The sequence below is a fragment of the Mugil cephalus genome, chromosome 22, assembly GCF_022458985.1.
Source record: "Mugil cephalus isolate CIBA_MC_2020 chromosome 22, CIBA_Mcephalus_1.1, whole genome shotgun sequence".
Classification (NCBI taxonomy): Eukaryota; Metazoa; Chordata; class Actinopteri; order Mugiliformes; family Mugilidae; genus Mugil; species Mugil cephalus.
Genome location: NC_061791.1, coordinates 11,066,892 through 11,093,687, shown reverse-complemented (window position 1 = coordinate 11,093,687; position 26,796 = coordinate 11,066,892). Strand labels below are relative to the sequence as shown.

General features: G+C 45.4%; 2 protein-coding genes across 9 annotated transcripts in view; one reads left to right on the top strand and one right to left on the bottom strand.

Annotated features, from left to right (window-relative positions):
* Positions 1-26,796, top strand: part of mdfic (MyoD family inhibitor domain containing) — a 238,441-nt gene that overhangs the window by 174,602 nt on the left and 37,043 nt on the right. The gene's annotated exons all lie outside the window — the stretch shown is intronic.
* tfec (transcription factor EC) overlaps positions 15,590-26,796 on the bottom strand; it is a 39,268-nt gene continuing 28,061 nt past the window's right edge. For 2 of the 7 annotated variants that reach the window (XM_047575085.1, XM_047575089.1), the window contains 7 exons: positions 22,895-23,149; positions 22,057-22,158; positions 19,966-20,086; positions 18,930-18,986; positions 18,726-18,801; positions 17,629-17,776; positions 15,590-16,774 (listed from right to left, as the gene is read on the bottom strand). In XM_047575085.1, the coding sequence (XP_047431041.1) occupies positions 16,283-16,774; positions 17,629-17,776; positions 18,726-18,801; positions 18,930-18,986; positions 19,966-20,086; positions 22,057-22,158; positions 22,895-23,149 (1,251 nt within the window). In that variant the 3' untranslated portion in view covers positions 15,590-16,282. Of the gene's footprint in view, positions 16,775-17,628; positions 17,777-18,725; positions 18,802-18,929; positions 18,987-19,965; positions 20,087-22,056; positions 22,159-22,894; positions 23,150-23,602; positions 26,007-26,796 lie in introns of those variants that run through there. The other 5 variants (XM_047575088.1, XM_047575092.1, XM_047575086.1 and 2 more) reach the window with 5 other exon arrangements.

Genomic DNA, 26,796 nt, shown 5'->3' with positions numbered 1-26,796 from the left:
GTGACTCTTTAATGTTCGATTGATGCTCCTAATTAGTCTCATTTTTTTTTTTTTTTTTGCGCTGGCTGGATTTTCCCACTTCACTCTAATTGAATCAAGCTTTCTTAGACAATAATTCAGTCACAGTTTTGTAATATGCCAAATTATTCCAGGGACCAAAATGATTAAATCTTAACTGGCATGGGGTGAAATGTATCTAACTGCTCGATGAATTCCCCCTCTCTGGCTCGTTTAATAAGAACCCACCCTCGTGCTCTCACACTGTTTGACTGCTATGTACCAATAAACAACTATGCTCACATGAGTGTTCATGCTTAATACTGGCAGCGGGTGTTTTATTTAGCTTCATTCCAATTTTTGATCAAATGATATATAACTCCTCAAATGAAATAATAAATAGTTACAAATTCCCCAACTGCTTGGACTGAATTCCTGCACTACCTCACATAGTAGATGGTTTCCCGCTTGTTTAAAGGAAATGTTTTGCACTGCTTCCACCCCACGCTCCTCGCTCTCCTCTCTGCCTGAGGCAGTGCCTCTCCTCTGGGAAGGTTTACATGTTCCTCTGCTTATCGATCGCTTCTAATGTCTCAATGATCTCCGCCTCGTGTTTTTTGGTGGGAACCTCACACGCTCCCGTACTGATGGGCGGAATACCGAGCGGGTTAGGCGCGCCGTTATAACCGGATCGTGTGCCGATTTGAGACAACAGCGAGGATGAGCGTCTCGCATGTCCTCACATGTTTCTGCTTCTGTCTCGTTTTGATCTGTATCAGCAGTGATGTTAATTAACACCCACTTCCTTTACATTCGGTCAAGAAATGGAGGTTTTATTCACTTACGTCTCATGTACCTCCCCCTCCCCCCTGTTCCCGCCTGACCTCTCTTTCAAACTTTTGCTACTTCCCTTGTCTCTCTTTATATTAAAACATGTTTGAGTGAATTGGAGACGGGGGGGCTTTGATGTGCAAACTGACATCAGATATCAGATTCATAATCACCCCAGCTCGTTTTTTTACGCGGAAATATAGCACACGCGAGCTAAGAAAGGACAACCAGATGTATGTGTGGCTCCAAAGGCCTCGTCTCTCCGTGAAGGAACAGTGCAACACCGTCTCCTGCTCCTCGTGCCTATGTATATTGTAGCATTAATCATTTTCTCCAAGCTGAATGTCACAGAGTCTGCCTGCTAGCCCTGAATAAACACTGTCATCCCTCCGCAGGAATAACCTTCACATATTGCCACTGCCACGTGTGTGTGTGTGTGTGTGTGTGTTTATGTACAGTATGTGTGTGTGTGTGTCTCCGAGACGCACCAAAGGTTGGGAGGGCATGTAAATAAAAGAACAGTACATGGCAGGCTCTGAGAGTTTGCTTATGTATCTGTGCATTCTCAGCCTTTTATAGCACTGTGTTGTGTTTGATTAGTCTGAGGCAAGGCAGGCTGTCTCTCCTCACACACACACACACACACACACACACACACACACACACACACACACACACTGCAATTTTTCTCCTTTTTTTAGTCTATCTCTTCTCGCTTCCCTTCCGCTCTTTCCTTCATACTCTATCCCTCGTTTGTTTTCATTAGTGTGATTGCCTCAATGTCTCCCTGACCTTCAGCCATCTTCTGCACTCTCGCTGTATCTCCAACACACACACACACACACACACACACACACACACACACACACACACACACACACACACACACACACGAACACAAACATTCCTCCGGATGATCACTTCTGATTTTAGGCCTCATATTTTCATCCCATCTCTCATTCGTCCACCCCCCCCCCCCCCCCCCCCTTTCTTTCTGGGAAGCAGCATGTCGGTAATAGCAATGTTCCCAATCTAATAGCTGTTAACTTTTTTTTTTTCCTCTTATGGTCTTATGGATAAAAGTCAAAGAACGAAGGTCCTAATTACATTTTCACTTTTTTTTTTTTTCAATTTCTTTTGAAGATTTTCTAATGGAGAGTTCAAGTTTCTTCTTCTGTGAAGGTAATGTGGTCGCTGCTGCTGAGGGGAGTCGAGATATGAGAAGGACAGGCCGGAGGAGCGGAGATGTATTGCTGAGTAGCCGTGACCTTCAGCCGCGATTAGGGACAATTAAGTCTTGAACGGCAGTTTGAACCATAAAACCACTGAGACAGAAAGACTTGGCGAGAGAGAGGTGACGCTTTCCCCCGTTACCAAGGCGTGGTCACTGACATACGTCAGCGTGCGACTGTAAATTCTTCCCGCTCCTTTCCGAATCGCTATTTATCAGTGGCGCCGAGGCGAGGGGCCTTGTTGTGTGGGGGATGGAGAAATGATTAATATTAATTCAAGGGCTGATTGAAGGCAGCACTCGAGTGAAGTGGCTCATGATGATGTCTCCTGAGCAACTCCCACGCACCGCTCCCGCTATGAGTGGAAAGAGGAGGAGGAGGAGGAGGAGGAGAAGGGGCTAGAGAGGAGACGAGAAGACAGGAGGGGAGAAGATGCTGGGACTGACGGGGAAATGTGAGGTGCATCTTCTTCCCCCATCTTCCTACAGGATGTCAAAGGTTTATTAAAAGTAAAATAAGATAGGCATCGACCCTCACTAGCATACAAAGGACTTAGTTACAAGCTTTATCTTGTTATTAGCATCAATTAGCACAAACGCTAATATTCATTATTACAAAGAATGAGATGTTACAATACCTTGTGGCAAGATCTTCGACAAAACACATTAGAAGCCCAGTTCATCTGGTCAGGCTAGCAGTCATCTACCAACTAGCAACCAACAAGCTAATTAGGCATGAAGTGATGTAAAAAATTTAAGTTGTGTTTGTGTGTTAAACAGGCTAGCAATAGGAGCTAAACCCAAGATTAATCATTTTTAAGTCTAAAGAGAAAAGATTATATCGTGTTACATTTGATAAAAACATTAGAGTTCATGAGTTGGAGGCCCAAACAGGTAGTTTGAGATGCAGTGAGGCACCTTTTACAACTTACAATGACACTGACATCGGGTCATTCAAGTATCTCTCCGTGTTATGACCCCTTAGTGGAGTACATTATATTCCCCCGAGTGTCAAAGCATTCTGTCTCTCTGTAGTGACTTCTAAAAGCTGACCAGAGGTGCTAGGTTATGTTAATGCGACGGGGATCATCAGAGTGTACCGGGAGATAATGCGCTTTAAAGTCCACATCGCTGCCAGGTTGAATGGCGCGGGCGCTTCGGGCTCGGATTGGAATGAGGCTCGATGGTGCGGGCCAGGGAAACGGACGCCAGGGGGTGCAAGATTGGCGAAAGCAGTGGCCAAAGAAGGGCACCCTTAGGTGCTGTATGAAATTAAGAATCAAAGTAGACCAGGAGTAGTGCTCAGGAGCAAAGCTTATTTAGTGAAGAAGGCTAAAGGGGAAGGGAACGTGGCAGAGTGAGTGGCAGACGTGGACAGAGCAAAAACTTACAGTTTAGCCAAATGCATATAATAAGGCAGAAGAGCTTTCACCTGGGCGTTCTACATTAACTTCTAAGCACAAGCAACACAAATTTTTTACTGACTCTAGGATATCTAACTTAAAGCAGGTGGTAGTGTCTGCTGAGAGGCAAGCACGAGTCGAGGAGGTGTTGCGGCGTCCGTCAGGGGCTGACATTTATTTTGGCTCGGACAGCTGATGTAATTAACTTTTAGACCTTCCTGTTCATGGCTGCTTCTCCGGGCAGGTGCGCCAAGGAAAACAAGCCAAAATTACCCACCCTCCCTCTCACCCCTTCAAACACATCCACATTAATTTGCGCGCACACTCGTCTTCCCCCCCGTTCCGTCTCTCCCGTAGCCTCCCTCTCCCGCTCTTTTCCTCCCTTCCCTACCTTCCAATCTGCCCCTTACTCCCGCTTTCTTGCTCCCTTTCTTCCCGCCTCTCCCCGCCAGTGCAGCGAGGTCTCTGCGAGCTTCAGCTTCTCGTAACGAACCATTGATGGTGGCTTTTCAGCTTCCCTCCGTCAACACGAAAGCGCTTCCTTGCTTTGTAGCAATTTCGTTCTCGGGGGAGAAGTGCTCAGTAGGCCTACGAGTTGACTTCAACCGTGGCGACGCTCCAGAGTTGCTTAACAGAGCACTTTTTTTTTTTTTTTTTCCATCAGCCTGGCAGTTTTGCATTGGAATGACTGACAACACACAGCTATCAGCTGCATGTTTGTAACTTGTATATGTCAGGAAAAGTACAAGTTTTCCTTAAGTTTTCACAGGCTACGCTCGCCATTAAGCTAAATTTCAATTCTGTGTTTCATGTTAAGTTGAATAAAACGAATGAGTACCATGTGAGGTAATGGGATACCTAAAGAGACGTGCCTCCTAACTTCTTGTTAGTTGCGGCTTGCTTAACCCTCCACACCTGTGAGCCGCACTTCTCGTCTCCCATGGGAATTCCGGCACGCAGACTACAGGTGGACTTTGTAAACTTCAGCCGTATCGTCTTTAATAATGAATAATGATGCTCGAGATCTGTTTTGTTTATTTGCTGGACTGGAAACAGGACCTGGCTTATTTTGCGATATGAGGTTATAATGGCTGGCAGATGCGTTGGCCTGCGCCGAGCTTCGGAGCAGGCGAGGTGTTTGTTTGCACAAGCTGATTTCTCAGACTAAACGGGTATCGCGGCGTACCAGCTGCTTCGGATCAAAACAGCCAGCCGGGAGCGGGAGGAAAAAGGGCCCCCTCCCCCCCCTTGTCCACCTGGCAAAATAAGACGGGACCCCGGAGTGACAGCCGGTTTAACAACTCGGCTAACAAACGAGCTGTTTACTGAGATGGCACATCTGAACGTCCAGCGCTCTGTTGTCTTAACTTTTTAAAATTAGGCACATTTCAGTCGGTGGAAAAACAAGACGAGAAACAGTGAGTTGTCTTCAGACTGGGGTCAGACTGAAATATGGGATCTAACGGGGGCTTCAAAAGCCAGATGCTATATTTAGTCTTGAACAGTCATGAACAGAGAGAAAGTGTCTTCACCTCATCTTCTCTTGTCTGCGTCTGTCTTTTCTGATATACACACCAGGTGACTGTGATGACAGCAGCCTGGCCCCGCGAGTCGACTTTTCAAGGAGGGTTTTTCGTGCGCGGCCCGAGCGCACGCGTAGGCATTTGGTTTACATTAAACCTGCCCTTTCATTGTGCGTGTGAATGCGTCGCTGTTTTTGCTGTCACGCGCCGGCGGTCGCAGTCAGACGCCATCAATTTAGTGTCTTTGGGTCTGAAAGAAACTGTAAATCACATTAGTTATTCGGGTAAACAAGTCAGGAACGGCACCCCTGAGGACCGTCGAGTTCGCTCAGCAGTTCACTGGCAGCGGCGCGGCGAGAAAGAAAAACACGCTGCATTTAACGGCGGGCCGTGTGTTCACTTTAATGACGGGTTTTCCCGGCGCACAGGTGCGTCGAAGCAGAAGTTAACGCTTGCAGTCACGCGCGCAAAAGTTTAAGTGCGGCAGGCGGCTTTGGAAAAAGGAGGGAAGAGGACCGGCAGAAGAGTTTGAATGAGTTCTGTGTGTTCCAACAGGTTTCGGCATCTCTGGGAAAACCTGCTGTTCTCATTGGCCAGTAAGGCCGCTGCCTTGGGGAATACTGAGGAAATGTCCTCATTTTCTGTTTTCAGAGGCACACCTTGGTGCGTTTGTGTGCGCGAAAGTAGCCCGGATTCATGTGGGGTTTCTTGAAAATATTTTGTTCTGGAGAAGAGCACAGTTTGTGGATTTATGCAAGAGAAAAATCTGTGTAAAAACAACAATTTGCTCGCGGTATACAAGATAATTACTCGCATATTAAAGAAGAGACCTTTACGAGAAGCACGCTTTTGTTACTGCGGGGAATCGTGGTTGGGTTTACGTTCTTATACAGATTGCCTTTTCATGGCGTGCTTTGGTGGAAATTCAGTCTCACTCTAAAAGGGAGGAAATCAGCTGCAGTTGTTCACGGTGCGTTAGTGCAATTGGTGCAACATACTTACACTTTTTGGCTCATTCTTATAAAGAAACTAAAGATATCGTGTGTTTTTTTTGTTGTTTTTTTTTTGGCCGAAGCATATAAAATGAGCAGAACAAATTTAATTTTAGTTATTTATCCATTTCTTTCCTTTAATTCTAGAGTATAGTTTCCAGCGTTTGAATCCAACCCTATTCTGTGTTTTTTATATCAGCCACTGTCCTACTGACAAATCCTCATGAGGCGATTCCTTCAGAAGGAGCTTTACCTCCTTTCACCTATCCCGTCCCTCCTGCTCGCCGCCCTCGTCGCAAGCGCCCGACGTCAAACCGTATCAATCTTTTAAAAGGCGCGAGGACGGCGCGGCTTCAGACCGCGGCGTCGCACTTCTCCTTTATCACCTGCCTGTTACCGCCGGTGCCACTTCATAAATAAAGCCATTACACTGGAGAGAGGCGGGGGGGGACGCGACTGTGTGTTCGCACAGACAGACACACATAAACAAGCTGACACGCACACTCAAGGCAGGTACTCAGTCTCCCCCTCGCTGGGGAGCTTTAACCCTGAAACCCTGACCAGCTTAGTTCAGAGGCAAGGGGCTTTATGGGACATCGGGGAGCTGCTTGCACCGAGTAAATAGAATATCCAGTGGTACGTGTCCCAATCTTCGATTAAGCCACCAAATCTCGGCGGTTTTTCACTGTGACAGAGGTGTACACACCACCCCGCACTTTCAGAACAACAATAAAGAACTATAAAAAGCCAGTGAGTGGGTCCCAGAGCAGCTATTTTATGCTGACACTAAAGAATGTGTTCATCTAGGAGTGAAGGGCCTCTCTCCCCGTCTGCTACCTGCCTCCCCGCTCTGCCGACAGACTGACTCGCCCACTGAATGAAGTGTAGTGTAGTGGGGATCTGACAGGGATCTCAACGTGATCCGCTGCAGCTCCCGACGGACCCCGGAGCCGAAGCCTTTCCCGAGCATCTTGGCAAAACACCAGCTGAGCGGAGCCAGCTCTCAGGGTGGGCCCGGCACTCAGACAGCCCCGTCCTTTCAATGAAAATCCAAAGAAACCCGTGTGTTTCGTCAAAATGCACCTCGGCAAAAGAACCGCTGTTACTCCGACGGTTTGGGTCAGCAGAGGTTGCTCTGGGTAAGTTAACTAAACGTTACTGCGCTTTTACTATGAGGGAGAGCAAACCGGGAGGTGAATGATTCAAAGCCAAGCAAAAGTTAGGAATTGTTTGAAGTGGAAGGGCCTACTTCAAATTTGTGGTTTTTGGGAAAGAAAAAAAAAAAAACTTTTCTTCACCGGGTGGTTTCAGAGCAAGCGCAAGATTAAATCTGTGCCACTCTCTCCGTGTTCTGTTCTGCCCTGTCCTGGAGACAGCGTTGGAGGGAGTGTGTGAGGAACATAATTTATAAGGCGAGAAAGGGGAGTTCACGATGCTCGAGAAGGAGAAAGTCGGTGCAAAACAGAGACCTAGAAATCACAACTGAAGCCACAAAGAAAGAGAATGAGATCAAAAGATGGTAGAAAGTTAGATACAGAGGGAGATAAAGATAGCAAAACAGGCATTACAAAATAGAGATTTGTAAAATCTGATTAGTGTACAGTGTACAGTCTAAATATTTCCCTTCCTGCCTCCTTGTTAGCTCAGACACTTCTGGAAATACTTACACAAGTCATCGATAATATTTATAGTTTTTACATATGGGCTTCTAACACGTTCAGAAGCATCTCGGCTTTTCTGCGCCGCGGTTTTTCACACAGCGTGGGCGCGATTGAGTTCCAACCTCCACCTAAGTGTTTTTTGATCTACCAGGCTTGATCCTTGCACGCCAAACCAACACCGCCGCACACACACACGCATGTACACAGAAGCGCACGCATCACATTATACGACATGAGCCGGGCTCAAAGTGGATCATTATTTACTAAACAGGTTGCCTAACAAGAAAAGACGGATTCCCCTGCAGGCTTGTATAAAAACCCTGGAAGCATGGCGGCGGAGCAATATCCATCATAATTGATGTGTTGCAAAGCAGATTACACACATTAGCGCACACTGTTCTAGCTATGACAGCTCCAACTGAACATGACAAATTCCATAATATGGAGAAAAAAAAAAAAAAGGTATTTTACTCTCCCTGGGTATTAAAAGGCAAATAACAAAGAAGCATTTGCATTGGCAGGACTAAACGCGGGAGTGTTTATGTGTGTGCGCGCATGTTGGTGTGCACGCACGTCTAACTACACCTCCTCCGTGCTCTCAGCTCTCCTTAATTACATTCTATTTGTTCCACTCGGGGCGGAGGGTCCTGTAAACTGTTTGGCACAGCCGCCCCTGCTCGGTGACAAGACTCCAATTCAACGCGGCTAATCCCGACGTAGCATTAGCTACGTGGCTGAGGCCGCTGACAGCTGCGAGCATTATTTACCGAACGCAGCACAACAGATAAAGCCCATTGAAATCGCAGCCGCTCCTTCATTGTGGGGAGGCATCAGAAGTGTCTGCAGCCGCCTAATCGGCGGGCTGGATGCCGGAGGAATAAATAAGCTTTGGGAAGAAGGGGCGGCTTCGCTCGCTCCCTCCTCTTTCCTCGCTCGCTCCCTCCGTCACTCTCCTCTCACTCTTCTAATCAACTCCACAGCACTACGGCGAATCTGCTGCCGGAATTCCTGCCGGACGGGTGCAGTTAAATGAGAAAAGGCTGTAAATAATGTGTTTGCACTTGATTTTTTCTTACGTTCTTTCTGAATATCATTACTGATTTTTTTTTTTTTTTTTTGTGGTTCACTCAATTAAAAAAATATATTTATTTTTTTCCAAGCATTTAAAATGACAGCACTGTTGCCATATTAATTTTATTAGCAATAAACAGATTTATTATGAATAATGGAGGCTAAAAACCTTCTATCACCTCCACCTTTATTCAGCAGAGAGCAACTCAGTAGACTTAATTTGGATTACATCAAATATTCCTCTTACATTAATAAAAACAACATCATTTTTTGATCATTTTGACACATGTAATTTTCCGATTACGTGTTAAAGCTTTCATTTAATTTTTTTTGCTGCTTTTTTTTTATTAAAGATGGAAGAGATGTAACGTAAATTATTTTACTCGGCACTAATTGTCAAATTCGTTTTAATTGTGGAAGAAGGCCCCCGTGTTTGTGTGCGACCGAGCTGCTCGGAGCCGTGTCGTTAGCCGCACACCCACTCCTGACGACCCACTAATTAACACCCCATGTTAATCACTCTCAACCCAGCCAGTAAGCAGTGACATGCCATCATGCAGATCGCTTCATCGTACCGCAAGCACAGCGGCACATCCGCGCGCTTTCCCCCTTCCCTCCTCGCTGTTGTGTTGTGGAGACATCTCAGTGAGTATTTTGACTCGGTTCGCGGGACGAGTGGGAACTGTTTTATCTGCTTTCCCCGAGAAGGAAGTCGGTATTTAGCAGGACTGTCGTTCGCCAAGTGATACCGGGGTGATATAAATACTAGTGGAGTGACAAAGAAACATGTCACCACCACCACCTCCGCGCCTCAGAACCATCTGTAGATTTAAATTGATCCAGTGTGTCCCCCCCCCCTCCCGCCGTTATAAATTCTAATCGCACATTTATTTTTGTTACCATACCGAGTGCCACATGTATTAGATCTGATCCATTAGCCTGATCCTACTTTACATAGACTGGTTTAAGTGCATGTTGGCTAAATATCTTCTCGGTGAATCTGCCGTTCTGGCTGAAATAATGATTTTGATAGAAGTTAAGCTGATTTGCCTAAGCTACCGAGTAATTAACTGAACTTAATCATTTCATTTCAATTCATTTCCATTACCTGAATTATTTTTCCAGTCTCTCCTATCTTCTGTAATGTCTCTGTCTGCTTGAAGCTCGCCGTGTTTTGCCCCGTGAAAAAAAAAAAAAAGGTGGCGTCTCAACTCTGTTACACTACTGACCTCTAGTGTCAGTTCGGCCTGGCTCTGGCAGCTGTGTGAGTTTTAAACGTGACATTTTAGCGGGCTCATTGCTAGTCCTATCTAAGGTAATGAATCCGCTTTGGACAAACTGCCTGGTTTGAAGCTTTAGCCTCCAAACGCCTGCAGCGGGGATTGCCCAGGATAGGGCAGAGGTAGATTAGGAGTCAGTGTAATGAGAGGCAAAGCATCTCTTTAGCTCACCCTTTGTCTTTGCCTCCTTCCAACAAGCCTTGGAGGAAAAAGAGAGACATACTTCTCTGGCCAGTGGCAGCCACACAGGCATTGGCTTTATTTTTCATCATCCTCTTCTCCTCTCTTCCTTCTCTTTTTTTTTTTCCCCCACTTTTTTTTTCTTTTTTTTTTCTACATCCTCAGCCGCGCTGACACTTACTCATGCCAAAGAGGCCTCGCGTCCTCGACAGGGGATCCTCAGATCTTCTAGAATATGGAAAAATGCAGACACTTGCCAGCCATACTGGTGTGCAGCACATGGGTAATAGGCATAATAGGGTCAGGCCTGCATTTAATAAACAATTACCCATCTATAATAGATGAGTCCAGCTCCTAAGGACCAGCGTCTGCCCCGGGTTGAGAGAGAGACTGGGAAGGAGAGTGAGAAGGGGAACGCGAATGAATAATGCAGACGAGTTGCCCATCAGAGCGCCCAAAATGCGGTGCCAATTATCTCCCCCTGCTAATGATGATCATCTTGATGCTCTCCCCCAGCACCCCCCAAACTCCCTCCGCCCCTCGTGCCTAAATCTGACATTTACTCCGGCGACCTGTCTCGCACAACACCGGGAAAACCCCACCCAGTCGCTCAACGCGTTTAGTTTTATTTTGAAGGGGTGGCAGAGGGGAGCTTCCTGTCTGCAGGTTGCGGTGGCACCGCAGCGGCCGCCGCTCCTCTTTTGAATTACAAATCAATCAGGGACTTCACTCCGGCGGCTTCCCACTCAGTCCAAGGTCACCCAGATTACACAAGGTTAAAGTGTGTGTGTGTTTGAACGTGTGTGCGTTCGCGGAGACCTGGAAAAGGGTGGGGAGTGATGGCGAGGGGGGAAGAGTCGCTCGCTGGATTAGCATACAACTCCGGCAGAGCGGGGGAATTAAAGGCAGCACAGAGGTGCGATGGCCAAGCAAAATGGTCCCCGCTCTCCGCTGTATTTGAATAGAAAAACCTAAGATACGTGAAAACAGAGGGGAAGCGAGGAGAGGCCCTTTGGCCCCGAGGATCAGAGGGGGAGGACCTGTGGTGCTCGGACGGACTGCTAGTGGAGTAGATAGGGCCCCGGTAGGCCGCTCCGCTACGGGCTCTGGGAAAAACACACAGCCATTTTGGCTCCCTTAGGGCCGGAGTCTGCGGTAATAATGGGATCAGAGCCATGACCCTCCCAGGACACGGCGCCGCTATTGGATATTCTATTAGTTTCCTCTGCAGTGAAAAGAAGTCTGTGCTCAGCTACTTTCCCCCTCTCCGAATCGCGTTTGTTTTACTTTCGCGCGGCTTTGATCAAATCGCTTTAAAATTTCCAAGAAAATACTTTGTTAAAAATCGGAGCGAATGCAGCGCCTCTCACGGCTGCTGCGAAACCTTCCAGCCAAACTGTGGACACATTCTAATCATATCTAATGTTCTTTATGTATGCAAGGATATTGTAAGCTATTAACATATGCACAGAAAAGCAAGCCCCATAATTGTTCCTTTTTACCATTTAATCCCGGCACTGGAAGATACAGCAGAGATCACATTAACATTTACATTTGCGAATCCCTCCCCACCTCCTTGATACGTCTCCGGCTTTCAGCACCCGGCATCTCGTCCGCCTTTACATAATATCAAGCTGTATTAACGCTACACATGGCTCTCCACTGTCTGTGCCGTGCAGATTTACATTTTCCTAATGATGTGCTTTCCTTTTTCCTCCGCTATCCCCATGTCCTTCCCTTCACCTCCAGCCCACAGCCCACTGTGATTTAAAACACATACAACTGTACTGCCGTTTTTACTGCGGAATAACACAAAGCGCGGACTGAGACACCTTCGGTCGCCCCCAGCTCCATCTGTTGCACATCTGGAAGTGGTGTGCGGCACCAATAATTGGAAGTCAATTTGTTTGAAGTTATGTATTTGGCATCTGGCTCGATTCATAAAAACTCTGGAAATCGCATTAATTTTATAGCATCTCGAGAAGGCCCTTTTTTCATCTCGCTCGCGTTCCGTTGTTAATGTACATGGGGCCTCGCTCCGTCTAGTGACGTGGGAGTTTGTCGAGCGCTGGTCAGGGTGTGGTCCTTAATAAAAAGCGGCATTGAGGCGGAGGCCCCGGAGTATCGTGGGACGACGGCTGCGGAGACAGTATTGACGGAATAAGTCCCCAAACATTAAATGCGATGCTCGTGCTTTGGCTCAAGTTTTTCAGAATTTCACCTTTCGCTTTGACCTTTGCCTCAGATCGTTTCTTATTTTTCCTGAAGGGAAAACTCATCCAGGGCCTAGTTTGCCATATTTCCAGTAGACGGCGGCGGGTACTGACTGATTGAGAAGCAGCATGGTGTTGTTTGTCACACTGCTCTGAGTCATGGCTGAAAATAGATATGACACTTGATGTTTGGTGCCTCACTGCCGGCTGTCATATTGTTATTCCCACTCAAATTTCACCTAATTTGTGCACAAGTCTTGTCACAGTCCAGATCCTGATGAGGGCTTTTAGGTGGTTATTTTTTTTTCTCCCCCCCTTCCCTTCCTTCGTACGTGTGCCAACGAAGCGCGGCGAGGCACACACCTGTGCATGCGCTCGTGTAGTTTGGGCGCTGGGGTCCGTGCGCGTGTGTTTGTGCTCGCGCATCGGTGTTTGCACACAAGCGCATTTGATTGGGCTTGTTTGTGCGCTCGGGCGCGTGCGTGGCGCCCAGTGTGCGCGCGCGCGCGTGTTTTTTTTTTTTTGTGCCGCGCTCCAAAGTGAGTCACCTCAGCGGGAGGTGATTAAGAGTTGCCAATGGCAGGCTCGACAGGTGAGTGCATTGTAGCACGCTGGCAGCTGTGGCATCTGCACAGGTGACAGCTTCTCCTGCTCAGTGGCGGTGTCAGTGTTGGTGGGTGGCAGGAGGTCTGACAACGTTGTTTTGGTGACAGAACGACTTCGCTGTGAGGTTCACGACATCACTTGCCTTCTTTAGATTTGTCAGTTTATACTGGGAAGTATAGGGAGTACCGCGGACTTTAGCATATACTGCCGAGGCGCAGTTCCATATGCGAAAGCGCTGTTTACGAACCATTGTTATAGACTTAAAAGCGGTTTGCTTTATTGGCTTTCTTAAATAATCCGCCACAAATGTTCTCTGTTGTACCACAATCCTGCTTCGGGTTTCTTTTTCATTGTGGCAAAGTGTGGTGATGAAACGCGGCCCACTGCTGCCACCTGCTGATGGAAAAATGACACAGCAGCAGCAACCTTTTTGTTTCCTGAGAATGAGGTAATTCAGTGAGGGAGACCATGTTCTTGTGCATGCAGTAGTAATACAAAAAAAAAGGAGAAAAAAGATTATTCTACTAGGTGTAGAGTTTTTTTTTTGTGCAGATACTGTAACAAGCTAGAATTCCATCTGTTTCCTGCGGAGGAGATTAAATAAGGAGCAAAGGAAGTGAGAAACAGATCTGATGTGGTTTCCGCACCAACAAATTTGCTTTACACGTCCTAATTTATGGTCTCCTCTCGACGTACGTACACACACATCCTCTCGGTCCGGCGTGGACACATCAGTTCCTGCGAGTCTCCAAAACCTCGGGTTGATTAACTGTGATATTCCAAATAAAAAGTCGCCTGTTCTGATGTCACGGTTGCCTCATCCAACCACATTTCCTTTTGAAGCCAGTGCATAACTGGGCTTGAACTTCTCAATGTCTTTTGATATGGAGGGAAAAAAAGAACGAGTTGGGAAGTTTAACTCTCCTGTAGAGCTACGTGAATATGTACGGGCGTTTTTCTTCAAATTATTATTTTTTTTTATTTTGTCAATACCTTCACTAAGCCAGACTTCAGCTTTCATCAATTCTTTTGTAAGAGTAATTGGATTTGTGTATTTCCTCTGGTTTAGTAACACAAAAAAGATGAAAAAGTGATTGAAAATCTAAATAGAAATTGAGCCTTTTGAAAATTAATTCATGCTGACTTAGATGCTCGTCTCTCTCTTTTTTTTTTCTTTTTTTTACCATAATGAAAATCTATATTTACCTTCCATAACTGCTTTGGCCAATTACCCACAAACATCACTCACCACTTTGTAGTTGGAGTGTCTGTGCTCCATAATGATTGACTAGTTCATCCTTATTTGCAGCTCAAGAGATGCAAGTGAGGAATGCTTCGATTTCACTGCAGGGAAACACACACTAATAACACTGTAAAACATTAATTCAGAGGAGCTTTGATGAGGAATTCATTTGGGAAGTATTGGCATGTTGTTTTAGACTGCTCTGTTAGTTGTATTATTAATGCATAAGCTGAAGATTAGAAAACTACACGATGAAGAACGATAAAACTAAGATTTCTTTTTTTTTTTTCTTTCGGCTACGTCACAAACAAACTTTCTTCAGATAACTTTTTTAACAATTTGAAATGTTTACGATCCCGTTCCCGCAGCATAAAAGGAAGCGTGTTCTCGCCTTGCTTACCTCAAAGGAAACTTTCTTAGCACTCAGCTAAGCACTCTCATGGCAACTCTTTATCCCCTCGCCATTACTGGTCCTCGAGCGCTCATCAGCTCACAGTGGGCTCATCAGAATTATTACTCCTCCTCTACTTGTCTTTATTATCCAATTTCCTTTCTCTCTCTTCCTTTTCTGACACTCATTACCAATCAGACGCATTGTAAGCCAGCCCTTCACCTTCCACCGTGGAACTTTTCAGACTTCGGCGCGCTCCTTGTTTTCGCGGTTCTGTTGCGGGAACTTTCATCAGGAACCGGGAACCTCTCAGTGAGTTTGGATCAAAGGGAGCAAGAGTCGAGAGGAAGTTTTGGGGGAATTATTCCGACCCCCAAAAGGTCCTTCCTGAGAGGGTTAGTACGTTTCAGAAGTGCAGGAACTTTTTCGTTGGGGATTTCTGCACAGCCTTTTGTGCCTGGTGATGTGAGTCTGTTGTGTGTACTTTAAGGATTTTGAGGTGTTGGAATCCTCTTTTCTATTTCTGCCCATTTTCCAGTGTTGACTCAATGACCCAACTTAGAGTCGAGGAGTAAATTCCAGCTTTGTCTGCTGTTGTGCTGTCTTCTGAATTACCGCCACCTACTGGACTAGAGTGGAGCAGTTTGTCGTTGTGTATGAGCGCCAATTTAAAAACCTCTTTGTTTTTTAGTTTGTTTTTTCATGTTTCGTGTTATGTTGAGTTTTTTGCAGGGTTAATTAGAAGTGTTGTTTTTTTTGTAGAGAAGTGAGAAATGAGTGGCGTGCGTGTTCCCTGATTCTCACCTAACAACTGAACAAACTTTTTAATTAGAGACTGCGGTGAAATAAGGCACGTGTGGCATTCAGGAGCACAATTGTTGTGCGTTGATTGCTAAGTTTTTAACAATATTCTGTGAGTGTGTATTAATGCAGTGCTTGAGAATTTTCTGCAAGACGACGACAAGGATAATATCAAAAAAAGGGGTTTATTATAGTTTTTCCCCACCCCTACTAAGAATAAAAAACATGTTAGCTAATAATATATATCTGTTTTATGAATACATGGATTTAAACATATATAAATACAAACATGCTTATTCAACAAAAACATATAAAAGACACAGACAAAGGGCTGAGGACATGTTAGGCATTGAGGTGAGTACATCGGTTACGTAAGGCACGTTACACAACGCAAATGTCTGCAACTGGTTAAGAACCGTTTGTGTAGTAGTAGTAGTATTTGCATTTTTATATAAAAAAAAGGATACTTTTAGCAAGTTTTTAGTAGTTATTTTTCATATTATACAGTGTATAGCCACCAGTGTTTACCAAAAAAAAAGAAGTTATTTACATTATTTACTGATAAATGTCCCTTTTTATTACGAGTCTGTTTCTGCTGTGATTGGGAGGCAGAGCTGAGCTTTGCAGAGCTTTTTTGGGACAGTCGAGCTGCAGCACTCCCCCGATCAACAAGAGCTACACACTTCACGCACAGGTTGGTGCTGTCAGGCGTGTCAGCTGTCATTTAAATTACTTGAAACCCTTGAGCCGTCAGTCTTTTAAAGGCTCCTGTTTTGCCCTTTACCGCCGGGGGGGGGGGGGGTCGCGGCCTCGTCGGCGTCGAGCGACAACGAGAGAGTGTCAGTGAGGAGGCCGACCCTTATAGGTCGTCGCCCTCCGCGGAGCTGAAGCTGCTCCTGCGGCTGCTGTCCTTGGACGCGGCGCCCGGCGAGCCCGCCGACAGGAGCGGGTCGGTGCCGAACGGCGACAGCGGGTCGTCCATCAGGATCTCGTCCAGCTGGTGCTCCTCTTTGAGCGTGGCGGTGAAGAAGTCTGTGAAATGGGACAGCGGGTCGGAGAATGTGGTGCCGGCGTCGGCGCCCGCGATGTGATCCTGCGGCCCGCTGATTGTGGCGATGGACGGCACCCCGGTCGCGACGATCCTCTGGAGGTAGTCGCCGTTGGGGTCCTCCTGGTAGAGGGGGGGCTGCTGCAGTTGCTGGGCCTGGGGAGGTGAATGCTGCTGCTGCTGCTGCTGCTGCTGCTGTTGTTGTTGTTGCTGCTGTTTGAGAAGATGGGATGATAGTTCAACTGTCCCCAAGGCCGCAGCCATGTTCGGGAGTCCGTGCGCTCGTGCCTGAATCTCTAACTCCTGGAAAACAAAGGGAAACAAACCATGAGTTTTCTGTTCGCTGACCAGGCACATCGCACGTCTACACGAAACCAGAATTTGTTCACCTCAAAAGAATTCCTCAGCTATAAACACATGTGTGTGATTGGTTTAGCAGGGAGTGAGGCTGAGACAATCCCCACCACACCTCCCTTCTCACAACTCCTCCGCATACAGAGAATACGCTGGGAAGTTTTTTGTGTTGTCACACAATCTGCTCCCACACGCGCTTATCACCAGTCCCTGTCATCCCAAAGCCCTCCTTTTATCATCAGCCGCGGTCATTGTTTCCTGGATGGCTGTGTCATCTCTTAACAGGTGATGACAGATTTTTTTCGATCTTCCCACCGCCGAAGTAAAGTCCGATAAACCGCTGCGTGTGTGCTTAAAAATGCACCGGCGTTCATGCGTCACCGAGTGCACCTTCTATTAGCGCCCTTCGTTTACTTCTGACCTGCTTTGCTCCACCAGGAAGAGCTGAGGTCATTGTCTTTATTCATCAGGTAATTAGCCCTGACCTCTAAGAGATTAGATCATGGGGTGGAAGGACCTTTTGTAAACAGCGGTAGGGGGTCCACAAGTTTACGTTGTGGGGTCGTAAAGCTTTGAAGGTGGAAATTAGGGGGAAGTGCCTCGGGAGGATGAAGGTGAGTGTGCTCCGTTAACTAAACTGATCCATGGCACGATGATAAAGGAATGAATTAATCATGTGGACATAAGGGTATGATTTTATATTGAAGTGGAAATTTATCCATTCATTTATTTATTTTTTTAACCCAATTCTGTAATAGTACAACTCGGAGAATAAACTCAATAATCCTGATGAATTCTATTACCTGGATCCTCAGCAGGAGCCTCCTGTTCGCTTGCTCCAGCTTCTTCTGACGGCTCTCCAGCTCCCGGGCGTGCTGCTGCTCCTTCTGCAGCCACCTTATGTACTCCACCGAGGCCTTCAGGATGGTACCTTTGTTCCACCTCATGTCTCTGCAGAAAAAAATGTAAAAAGATAACCTTTTACACCCGAACCCCCTGATGTCGGCAGAATATCCTCGGCAATAAAAAAAAAAAGAAAGAAAGAAGCAGGTGGAAAAGTTTTAACTGAGGTTTTTTTTTTTCTTTTCCTTTTATGATATGAATAAGAAATGGTGATTTACATGGGGCGATTATTCATCCTTGGACATTACATGGGGGAGACTGAATGGGAATTTTAATAGAATAGTTAAGTAGCTATGTGGAAAGTCCATTCTTGTACCTCCTTGTTCGGTAAAATTAATCCTCGAGTAAAAATAGGTGAGGGAAAATGAGCTAAGTAGGAAGGCAAGGAGAAAAATGGACTTAAGGTGCTGGAGTGCAAGTCATTCTTTTGCAGATATTATTACTTTTTAAATAATAAAAAAAAAAGGACAGGGGAGCTGTAGTAAAATTGTCCTTTTCCACGCGAGTGAGACGTCGCCGTGATCGGCGCTAATAATCTCTTTTATCCCGTGTTAATGGCACGACGACAACGCCAACCTCCCATTTAAATTCGAGGCAAAGTTCAGCTCCGAAAAGATGGCCGGCGGATTTCAATTCAGCGGCGCGCTCTCATCTCCGTGTTCCAATTGCGCTTCAAACTTTGATTCGAAATGGCGCGGCCCGCTTCTTTGCATTTGACCCCTTCCCTCATCACTCATGCTTTCGAGCTGAACCGCGGCGACCCGGCGAGGAGATGCACGGCTCTCGGAGCGCTGACTACAATGGAAGTTCAAGTGCACCCTTGAAATATGACTGAAATGTGCTTGAGGCCTCATTTGAATTCGATGAACACTGTTTTGGAGTGCCGTGAATTTAATGCGCCTCCCCGCCGCACAAGTTCTCTCCAGCCATTGTTTCGGTGACGCAACGTGAAGTAAAAGCGAGGCGACTGTCCGGTAAATGTGTGATTTCAACTCACGGGTCATTCGACTTTGGTATGAGCGTCCCCAGCTCCTTAATCCTGTAGTTGATGTTGTATCTTCGTCTTCTTTCAACTGAGCAGGAGAAGAAAGCAAAAAAAAAAAAAAGACGATTAGAGCGTTGACAGATGCTTTTCTGAAAGCCCAGTCATAACTCACTGATAAAACCGTGAGGGAACCGAGAGGCAGCAGGAGGCACTTACTCAAATTATGGTTGTCTTTTTTCTGCCTCTCCTTGGCCATCACCCTTGTGTCGTGTTCTGTCAAAAAATAAATCACAGAGGGGAACGAATGGATTAGCAATGCGTACAAATTTAGAAACCGAGTCAATGGACGCAGCGCTCCACCAGCCCCACACACACACACAATCAGTTGTCTTGACCGAGTTCAGCTCTGGGGTCAGAATGTGCAGTTTCCTTGCGTTAGCCTGCACCGGAGACACAAGTTTGACCTCCTTACACTCACACACACACACAAACACACACACACACACACACACACACACACACTGAGCCCATTTTCTCCTCTCCAGCACGTCTGAAGCTCATTGTAAAAAAAAAAAAAAAAAAAAAAAAAAAAATGGTGAGCACTTTTAAACTACTTATTATGGAATTAAGACAGTTTAGCAAATTTGCTAATGCTGTAGTGGAGAGGGACAAAAAAATGCTTCCATATTTGTGTTCGCATTCTTCCAAATTACACAATTAGGGACCTGACATTGGATTTCCCAATTTGTCTCTGTTGATTCAATCAAGACAATTTAGACTCTGTGTAACAGCCCATTGTCCTCTCTACCCACACACTCCAATGAAACAGATGGCAATTTACTTATTTGCCCATTGAGAGTGAAGGATTCTTCAGGCATCCTTTCTATTTCCTAAATCAGTTTGGGCTTTTTTTTTTTTTCTTGATGCATTGGATTAATAAAGGGCACCCTGTTTTTTTCTTTTTTTTTGTAACCGTGGTGAAAAGTCTACTCATTACTCAGTCTAATTAACAAAATAAGTTTGCGAAACACAAATAGAACACCTTTTTTGTTGTCTTATCTCTCTTAATCGCTCGTAACTGGACTTATTTTTGGTTAAATCAGTTTGCCAACAATTTTCCACTGGCAGAATGTGTCCTGAATCCTTAAAGGAACCAGTGTTTGTTTCACTACAATCCAAAATAACCTGAGTATGTGTGTGTTTTAAACCAATGTGTTAATTATTTGGTCAGTACTATGGTATGAGTGCATACCTGTGTATTCCCTTTTTACAGTGAGCTTTGTGGGGTTAGATGTGGGACTCATTCCACCATTAGGGGCGTTCATACCTTGTTCACCCCCATAGACGTCCAGCATGCTGCTACTGAGGGACACCTGGGAAGAAGAAGAGAGAAGGAGAGGAAGAGAGAGAAAGGGTCAGCCAACGGAGCAGCGCATTTGCATTTCAAATGTGGGACTTACATGTTTACAAAAAGCACAAGGCAAACAGTTGTTTTTAGCTGCTGTGTGGGCTTGTTTAGGGTTGACAAAAGCGACAAGAGGTGAGTGATGTGATCAGAGGCTTGCGGAGAAGGTTGTCCGCCCCCAGGCCCTTCGGCTCTGCGAACCCCTCCAGGGAGCTGTAGTCCCACGTTTGCCACAGCAGGGCAGGACACACCCTGTGCTGTGGTACTGACCTGTGGCCACGTTCAAGTTGCTTGCTCGTTTTTGCGTGACAAAAAGCCTAAAAACAACTTAACAAGAACGCAACCTGACTGCAACCTGAAAGTAGCCCCAACCCTGACCTTTAACCCAGGCTTGCTGCTGTCTGAGCGCCCATTTCACCAAACATAGCTCTTTGATCTGCTAATGGCATCGTTTTCGAAACCCCTCCAGTTGAAAGTGCTCCCATCACTGATGTGCTCTGTGTTGAAAATAGCATCCCATTACATGAAAAGGCTAGCTAGGTCAACTGCTTGAACAGAGGCAAAACTGTTTTCCTACGGCTCCCTTCTCGTCTGGGGGGAGCGTGCATCGCTTCTCCAATACTGACGCCTTTTCACGGAGCGGAGAGATGCCAAGACGTAGCGTGCTGACACACATGTGTGTCTAATTTGTGTATTTATGGGAAGAAAACTACAGAAGCCACCACGGACGGCCAATTTCAACCATGACATGTGTGTCAAATGTGCTAGACTGGCGAGCGCGATAAGCCTGCATGTCATGTCAGGAGATGGGAGTGGGGTGGAAAACGGGGAGAAGAGACAACTTGCAGATGTTTTAGATATATGCAGTTGGTTTGATTTTTATAACCAAACCACAGAGATAGGAGAACAGAAGGAGACGGGGAGGATGGGACAAATGTGCATATCAGAGTGAACGATCGCAACAATTCCCCCACTACCACTGTTGTAATCACTTCAATCCCTCTCCCGCCTGTGTTCCTGAATGTGTTGACATGGCGAAACGATGTGATGCATCGCACTGTATGACTAATTAGGATGAATTGATCCATTTAAGCATGGTATCATTTCGGAACAAGCCCACGGGGAGTGTATGCATTAGCCCAATCCGATGGCTCAGTAACTCTCTCCAACAAAATCCCTCACTCTTCTCTCCTCTGTTGCGCTTCTGCCTACATTTGAAACCTACTGCCCCCCCCCCCTCCTTCCCCGTTCTTCTCTGTGCCTTATCTGTTCCTCCCCCCTCTCCTGCATTCTCTGTCACAGTATGTGTTGTGTTTTACTCTGTGCCACTTTATCCATGTGTATGATTCTTTGTCTGCTGGTGTCTCTCTGTATTTACGGAGTTAGGCCCGATGCGCCATCTTCCCGTCACACAAACTCTCTCTCTGTCTGCATTTGCTTCAGGTGTAGCTGTGTTCTCCAGCCAAACAATCCCTCGTCTCGCATATTTTCCCAGAGTGTCTGAATTCCTCCCCGCTAATGGTGCTGGTGACATTTCTTCGTCGGTTATCTCCCCAGGAATGGGCTGTATATTTAGCATCTGCCTTCTGCTTTGTTAAACTTCTTTAGCAATGTGACAAATGTCGCTAAGCCCGAGTGAACTTTGACTCATCTCTAGACTTAAGCTGACCTCAGACTAAGTCAGGTCTCCTTCTTCCCAAGCTAGTCGAGCCCGCACCTAAATGTTTGGGTGGACAGATCTCACTTTCAAGTCCCCATTTATAACCGAGAAGTCATTAGCTGAGGAACAAGGACGGAAACCTAACCACAACTAAGGTTAAAAACCAGAGGAAGTGATGCAGAAATCAATGTGAAAGGCGTGCAAAGGCAAGACGCTCTGTGTCGTTTCTAAGAAAAGGGTTAGTGTACAATTAATTGAGCAATGTGATTCATACTTACATTGTTTTGCATTAAGATGTTAGGCTCCATGCAATCCAGGCCTCCATCATTGAAGCCGGATTCAAGACTAATTAGGTCATCAATAACTTCATCCATTGGAAACTAAAAGAAAACAGTGATTTCAGTGTACTCATGGACAGGCTGATGATGTTTGTACCAGAATTTAAATACTGTCCAAGTTTTTGAAATCTCAACATTTCAAACCAAAATAGACACGAAAAAAAAAAGAAAAAGTGGGGAGGAGCTGTCAGGACGCTAATCTAATAACAGACACGTTCTTCGCCGCCATGTACTGAGGTTTGTTAGCAGCATCGGCAGGAAGAATGTGCATCTGTTACCAAACTAGCTTCCTCCCTTTGAAGGGGTTCTCTCATCAGAGACTGCATGTCTGAAGTTATTGATGAGCACATCAGAGAGAGAGGGTGATCAATAATGGCACCACTTTGTTTAGATGATTAGCTGCAACTGCTCGGTGTGTCAACATTCAAAACCGGATCGACGCGTAAACGTAGACGTCGGTGCTTCCGAGGCGTGCGTTCGCCTGTCCATCTCAACAAAGTGTCAGCCATGATTTATCGCTCTCAATACGAAAAGGATTTACAACAAGTCTCTCACAAGGAAATCAACAGGAGGAAAATGTCTCCGAGCAGAATGCGGAGCGTCGATAGGAAAGCATTTCGTGGATGTTGCGAAATCTACAAAAATTATGACCAGCAGTTCATCCGTGACCCGAGTCTGTGGTTCATGCTTTTTGTTGCAATTTCACAGTTTTCCAGTCATCAGTACATTCTTTCAATTTCAGTTCCATATAGTCACGGTCCGTGCTTTTCCGACTCACCTCGCTGTCGTGGTTGGACATGGTGAGCAGGGTGACGGGGCTGTTGGGGTTGCTGCCGTCGCTGACCGAAGCCATGTGTCCGTTCCTCATGATGGGCACGGTGGCCAGCACCTGGCCGGGGGTGTGTGGATGCTGCACGGCGTGGCCCGACGCGGCCGAGGAGGCCAGCTTGGAGCCCAGCGTCAGGTACTGCTTGACCGGCTGGCTCTGGCTCTGGTGGAGGTGAAACTTGGAGTTCTCCAGGTGGCTCTGTACCTTTTGGGAGAGGGGAGGGGGGGGGGATAACATCGCACAAAGGGTTACAGCGAGTTGACTAAGCAGAAGATAAGTTCAGGAGATGAAACATTACGTTTTGTTTCCTATAAAAGCTGAAACAGCACTGACTCAGCGTGTATGTGCAGGGCTTGTTCGAAGCAGCTGTTGGCTTTACGAGAAGGTGATCTCACTCGACACACAATAACAGTTGTTTTGTATTGATTTTTCAGTCATTAGTCATGCACAGCAACGTTTTGCAGAATCCGACATTTAAACTGAGTCACGTTTGAAATTTAAACACTTGCTTAAAGTTGGGGTTTAGCACATAGCTCACAAACAAAACTCCACATGAAACAATCAGACTGAAAGACTCACAAGTACAGTTAAAAAAGAAATAATTAAAAAAAAAAAGTTAAAGTAAATCAAAGTATTTCTAAATATTTAAATTCTTACGTTTGAAGCTCTGGTTGCGTCCCGCATTGTGTAGTAACTGCAGTCACTTAAGTGTGGCATTCTCAGAAAAGCAGATAATCTTCAGATTGGTTTACTCTGGTTGTAGCAGCAACTTTAGGGATCCAGGTCTGCTGCTATCGTGACTTCTCAGTGAGTTTCTGTCCCTTGCAGTCCCCTACGAGTGTCTTATAAAGCTCTCTAAGTGAACTAATTAGGCCCAAAGCTGGGCGTAAGCCTTTATGTTGCGTAGCATGGTAATCACTTCAAACACTAGACTGTCAGATCATCTAGGGTTTGATCACAGCAGGCTATCTGCCTTTAGCGTCTATCACTAATTCATTCGGACCGCCCTTTCTGTCCTGTTGACCAATCATTGGTCATCTCCCAAAGTCCTCTGCCGCCTGCTTCAGGGGTTGTGGCAGCACAATTGACCCTTGTTCCCCAATGAGGGTTTTAAATAACTTCTCTAATGCCATTTTTAACCAGGCCTTTTCATTCATTCACTGGTTGCATTGTAGATAGTTTAGTATTATCATTTTCCCATTTATTAACAGCAATAAAGCTATTTTGAGTAACGTACTTTAAGTAAGTTGAGCTTTATTTTTGGCTCCCAACTAAAATGTGTCATTCGGTTGCTTGACCAGGGGACGTAATAAGAGGAGGACAATAAGTTTATTGTTGAAACTCCCTTTGTTAGTTCGTGGCATGCAGAGTGTTTTGGGGATTATATATTAACAGCGATCTTATAATGTTAGTCTTAGTTCCAGATTTCTCTTACTTCCTCTCAAATGTTCGCTGGTCAAAAAACAGCCTCTTCTGATTTTTTTTTTTAAATCCCCAAATAAAAGACTGAGATCAACTAATTAACCGGAACTAGAGGAAAATCACTTTAGCCTCAATGCTGACATAGTAGCTGATTCATGTAACAATCATCTGATTAGTACTGATTGGAGAGAGGAAATGTGATGATAAATATGTGTATTTTTAATTTTATTCTAGGACACTTCTTTGCCTTTGTGACCATTTAAAATTAAATGTTTAAGCCAGTTTTCGTTTCCACATTGTCATGACTCATTTAGAGCATATCATCCAGCGCTGAAAACGGTTAGCAGATGTAACTTATCAGGAAAAGGCGCAGATAATCAAAGCCCATGAAGCAAGTCTGAGTAACGTTCTGATAAAAGTTGCTAGCGCTGAGCTAAAAATACTAACAAATGAGCAAAACTGGTTATATTAAACCATCTAAAGTCTGACTGACTTCAACTGAGCGACAGTGTCTTCGTTTTTAACTTTCAAATGGTTAGCAAATTGCATTTTCACATTTTCAGTGGCAACTAAACCATCTGCAGTTTTGGTGTTTTACTAAACCTCAGCATTAAATTCCCCATGTCAGCCAGACTCGCTGGTCTTATTCACCACTCATGCACCTAACTAAGAAGGGGCTCATCACAATACTCATCCTGTCAGTAGTGACTGAGAGTTTTTATCTGACTCGTCCCGGCCAAACAAGATGCCAGTTGTTAGCCAATCAACATTTTTTTTCCACTACGGACAGCAGGAGGGATGCCAGCACTGCTGCACACCACATCTGCTTTGTGTGACGGCGGATTGTCCTGGTTTCACTTCAGCTTTCTCACTACTGTAAATGCCGGAGACACGCTTGTTATCCACTTAAGGGAATCTGATTAGATTTGAGAGGTAATGGTGCTTCAGTCACCAAGCCCAGCTTTGACAATGGCGGCCCTGTGCATGTGTGAAGTGGACATGCTGAAAATTATCAGTGTCCGCCATACACATGGGACAGGAATGAGATAAGAATCGAGGCTCAAGTTTGGGATTGTTGTGTCTGTTCGGATCTTCAGCTTTTCCCTCCTTTTTTTTTTCAATTTGGCTGCCAGCACCTGCTGCAACAACTGAAGCAGTGTTTGTGATTACTGGTAGAGACGGGGTCACAGGTTCACTTTCTATTTACACACATTTTGCACAGTTAGTCCTGACATGCAAACCTGCTGTGAAGGCCGTTTGAGGGAAAAAAAAAAAAAGAAAGTAGAATGGCCATTCAGTTTATCTTTTAAAGTGTTTGAATAAGAAAGTCTGTGCAATTTACATTTTCATTTCCTGTGTCCAATTAAAAAAAATAATGAAATTAGCTGCATCTTCTTAACTTAGTTATCCTACTTAGAGACATATAAACCACTAAAATAACGCAGTTTACACGCACGTGCACACGTCCTCTTTCTTACGTACGTACATGTACTTATGCATGTGTGCACCCCCTCAGTCAAATCCATCTCTACCTCCAGTTCTGTGATACCACAAAATTTAAGTATATCACAGCAGTTGACTGTTTTGCAGCCTCTATATTCTGCATTATAGGATATATATTCCCACTTATGTTATTCGTAGGGAAAGTGTTCAAGTGACAGCAGCCCACCCCCCCACCCCTCACAATGTAAGTAGCCACTAAGGGAAATTGGTTGCACCAGTTTCTTGTTCCTACAGAAACAAGTCAAACAAGTTTCTGATGGGTTCTTACCCACGGTTTCCTATTTAAACCTCAACTTCCCACCAGTCGCTTAAAATTGTCAAAGCAACTTGGATGAGCATCGAAACGTCTTCTAAAAACTCTACAAGTCCAGTCGCCTTTTTAAACGCCTTTTGGATCAATTATGCTATGATTAAAATTACAATGTAGTCTACTTAAAAGATATTAACAAGTCTGGGTTACATGCAATACACACACCTGCAGTGCTCACGTTTTATGCTCCTTCTCAAAGCCTGATTTCTTCAGCCTCTATTTGTGCGATGAGTTTTTAATATGTCGTGTAATTTACCTCGCAGTTAAAAGGTGTGTTTCTTAAGTCCCAACTGAAATCCTGCACTCAACATGCTACTGCAGGAGACACTCTCACAGCTCGTCCTTCTAAATGAACAGCTCTTGCCTAATCCGGTTTCAGTCTTGCCCAAGTTCTCCTTTCACTTCAGAAAAATCCATCAACTTATGAAACACTGGGTGATGGTGACATTAGCTAGCTGTAGAAATTATGGACAAAACCTGGTAGGAGGCTTGGATTCGTTTCTGCAAAAAAAAAGATGCACTTTGCATATCGACACAGTTACGGAATGCGTAGTAGCACTGTTTAATGATCTTTTCCCCACATCTTGCCTCTTGGATAAGATGAAAGTGGAACATA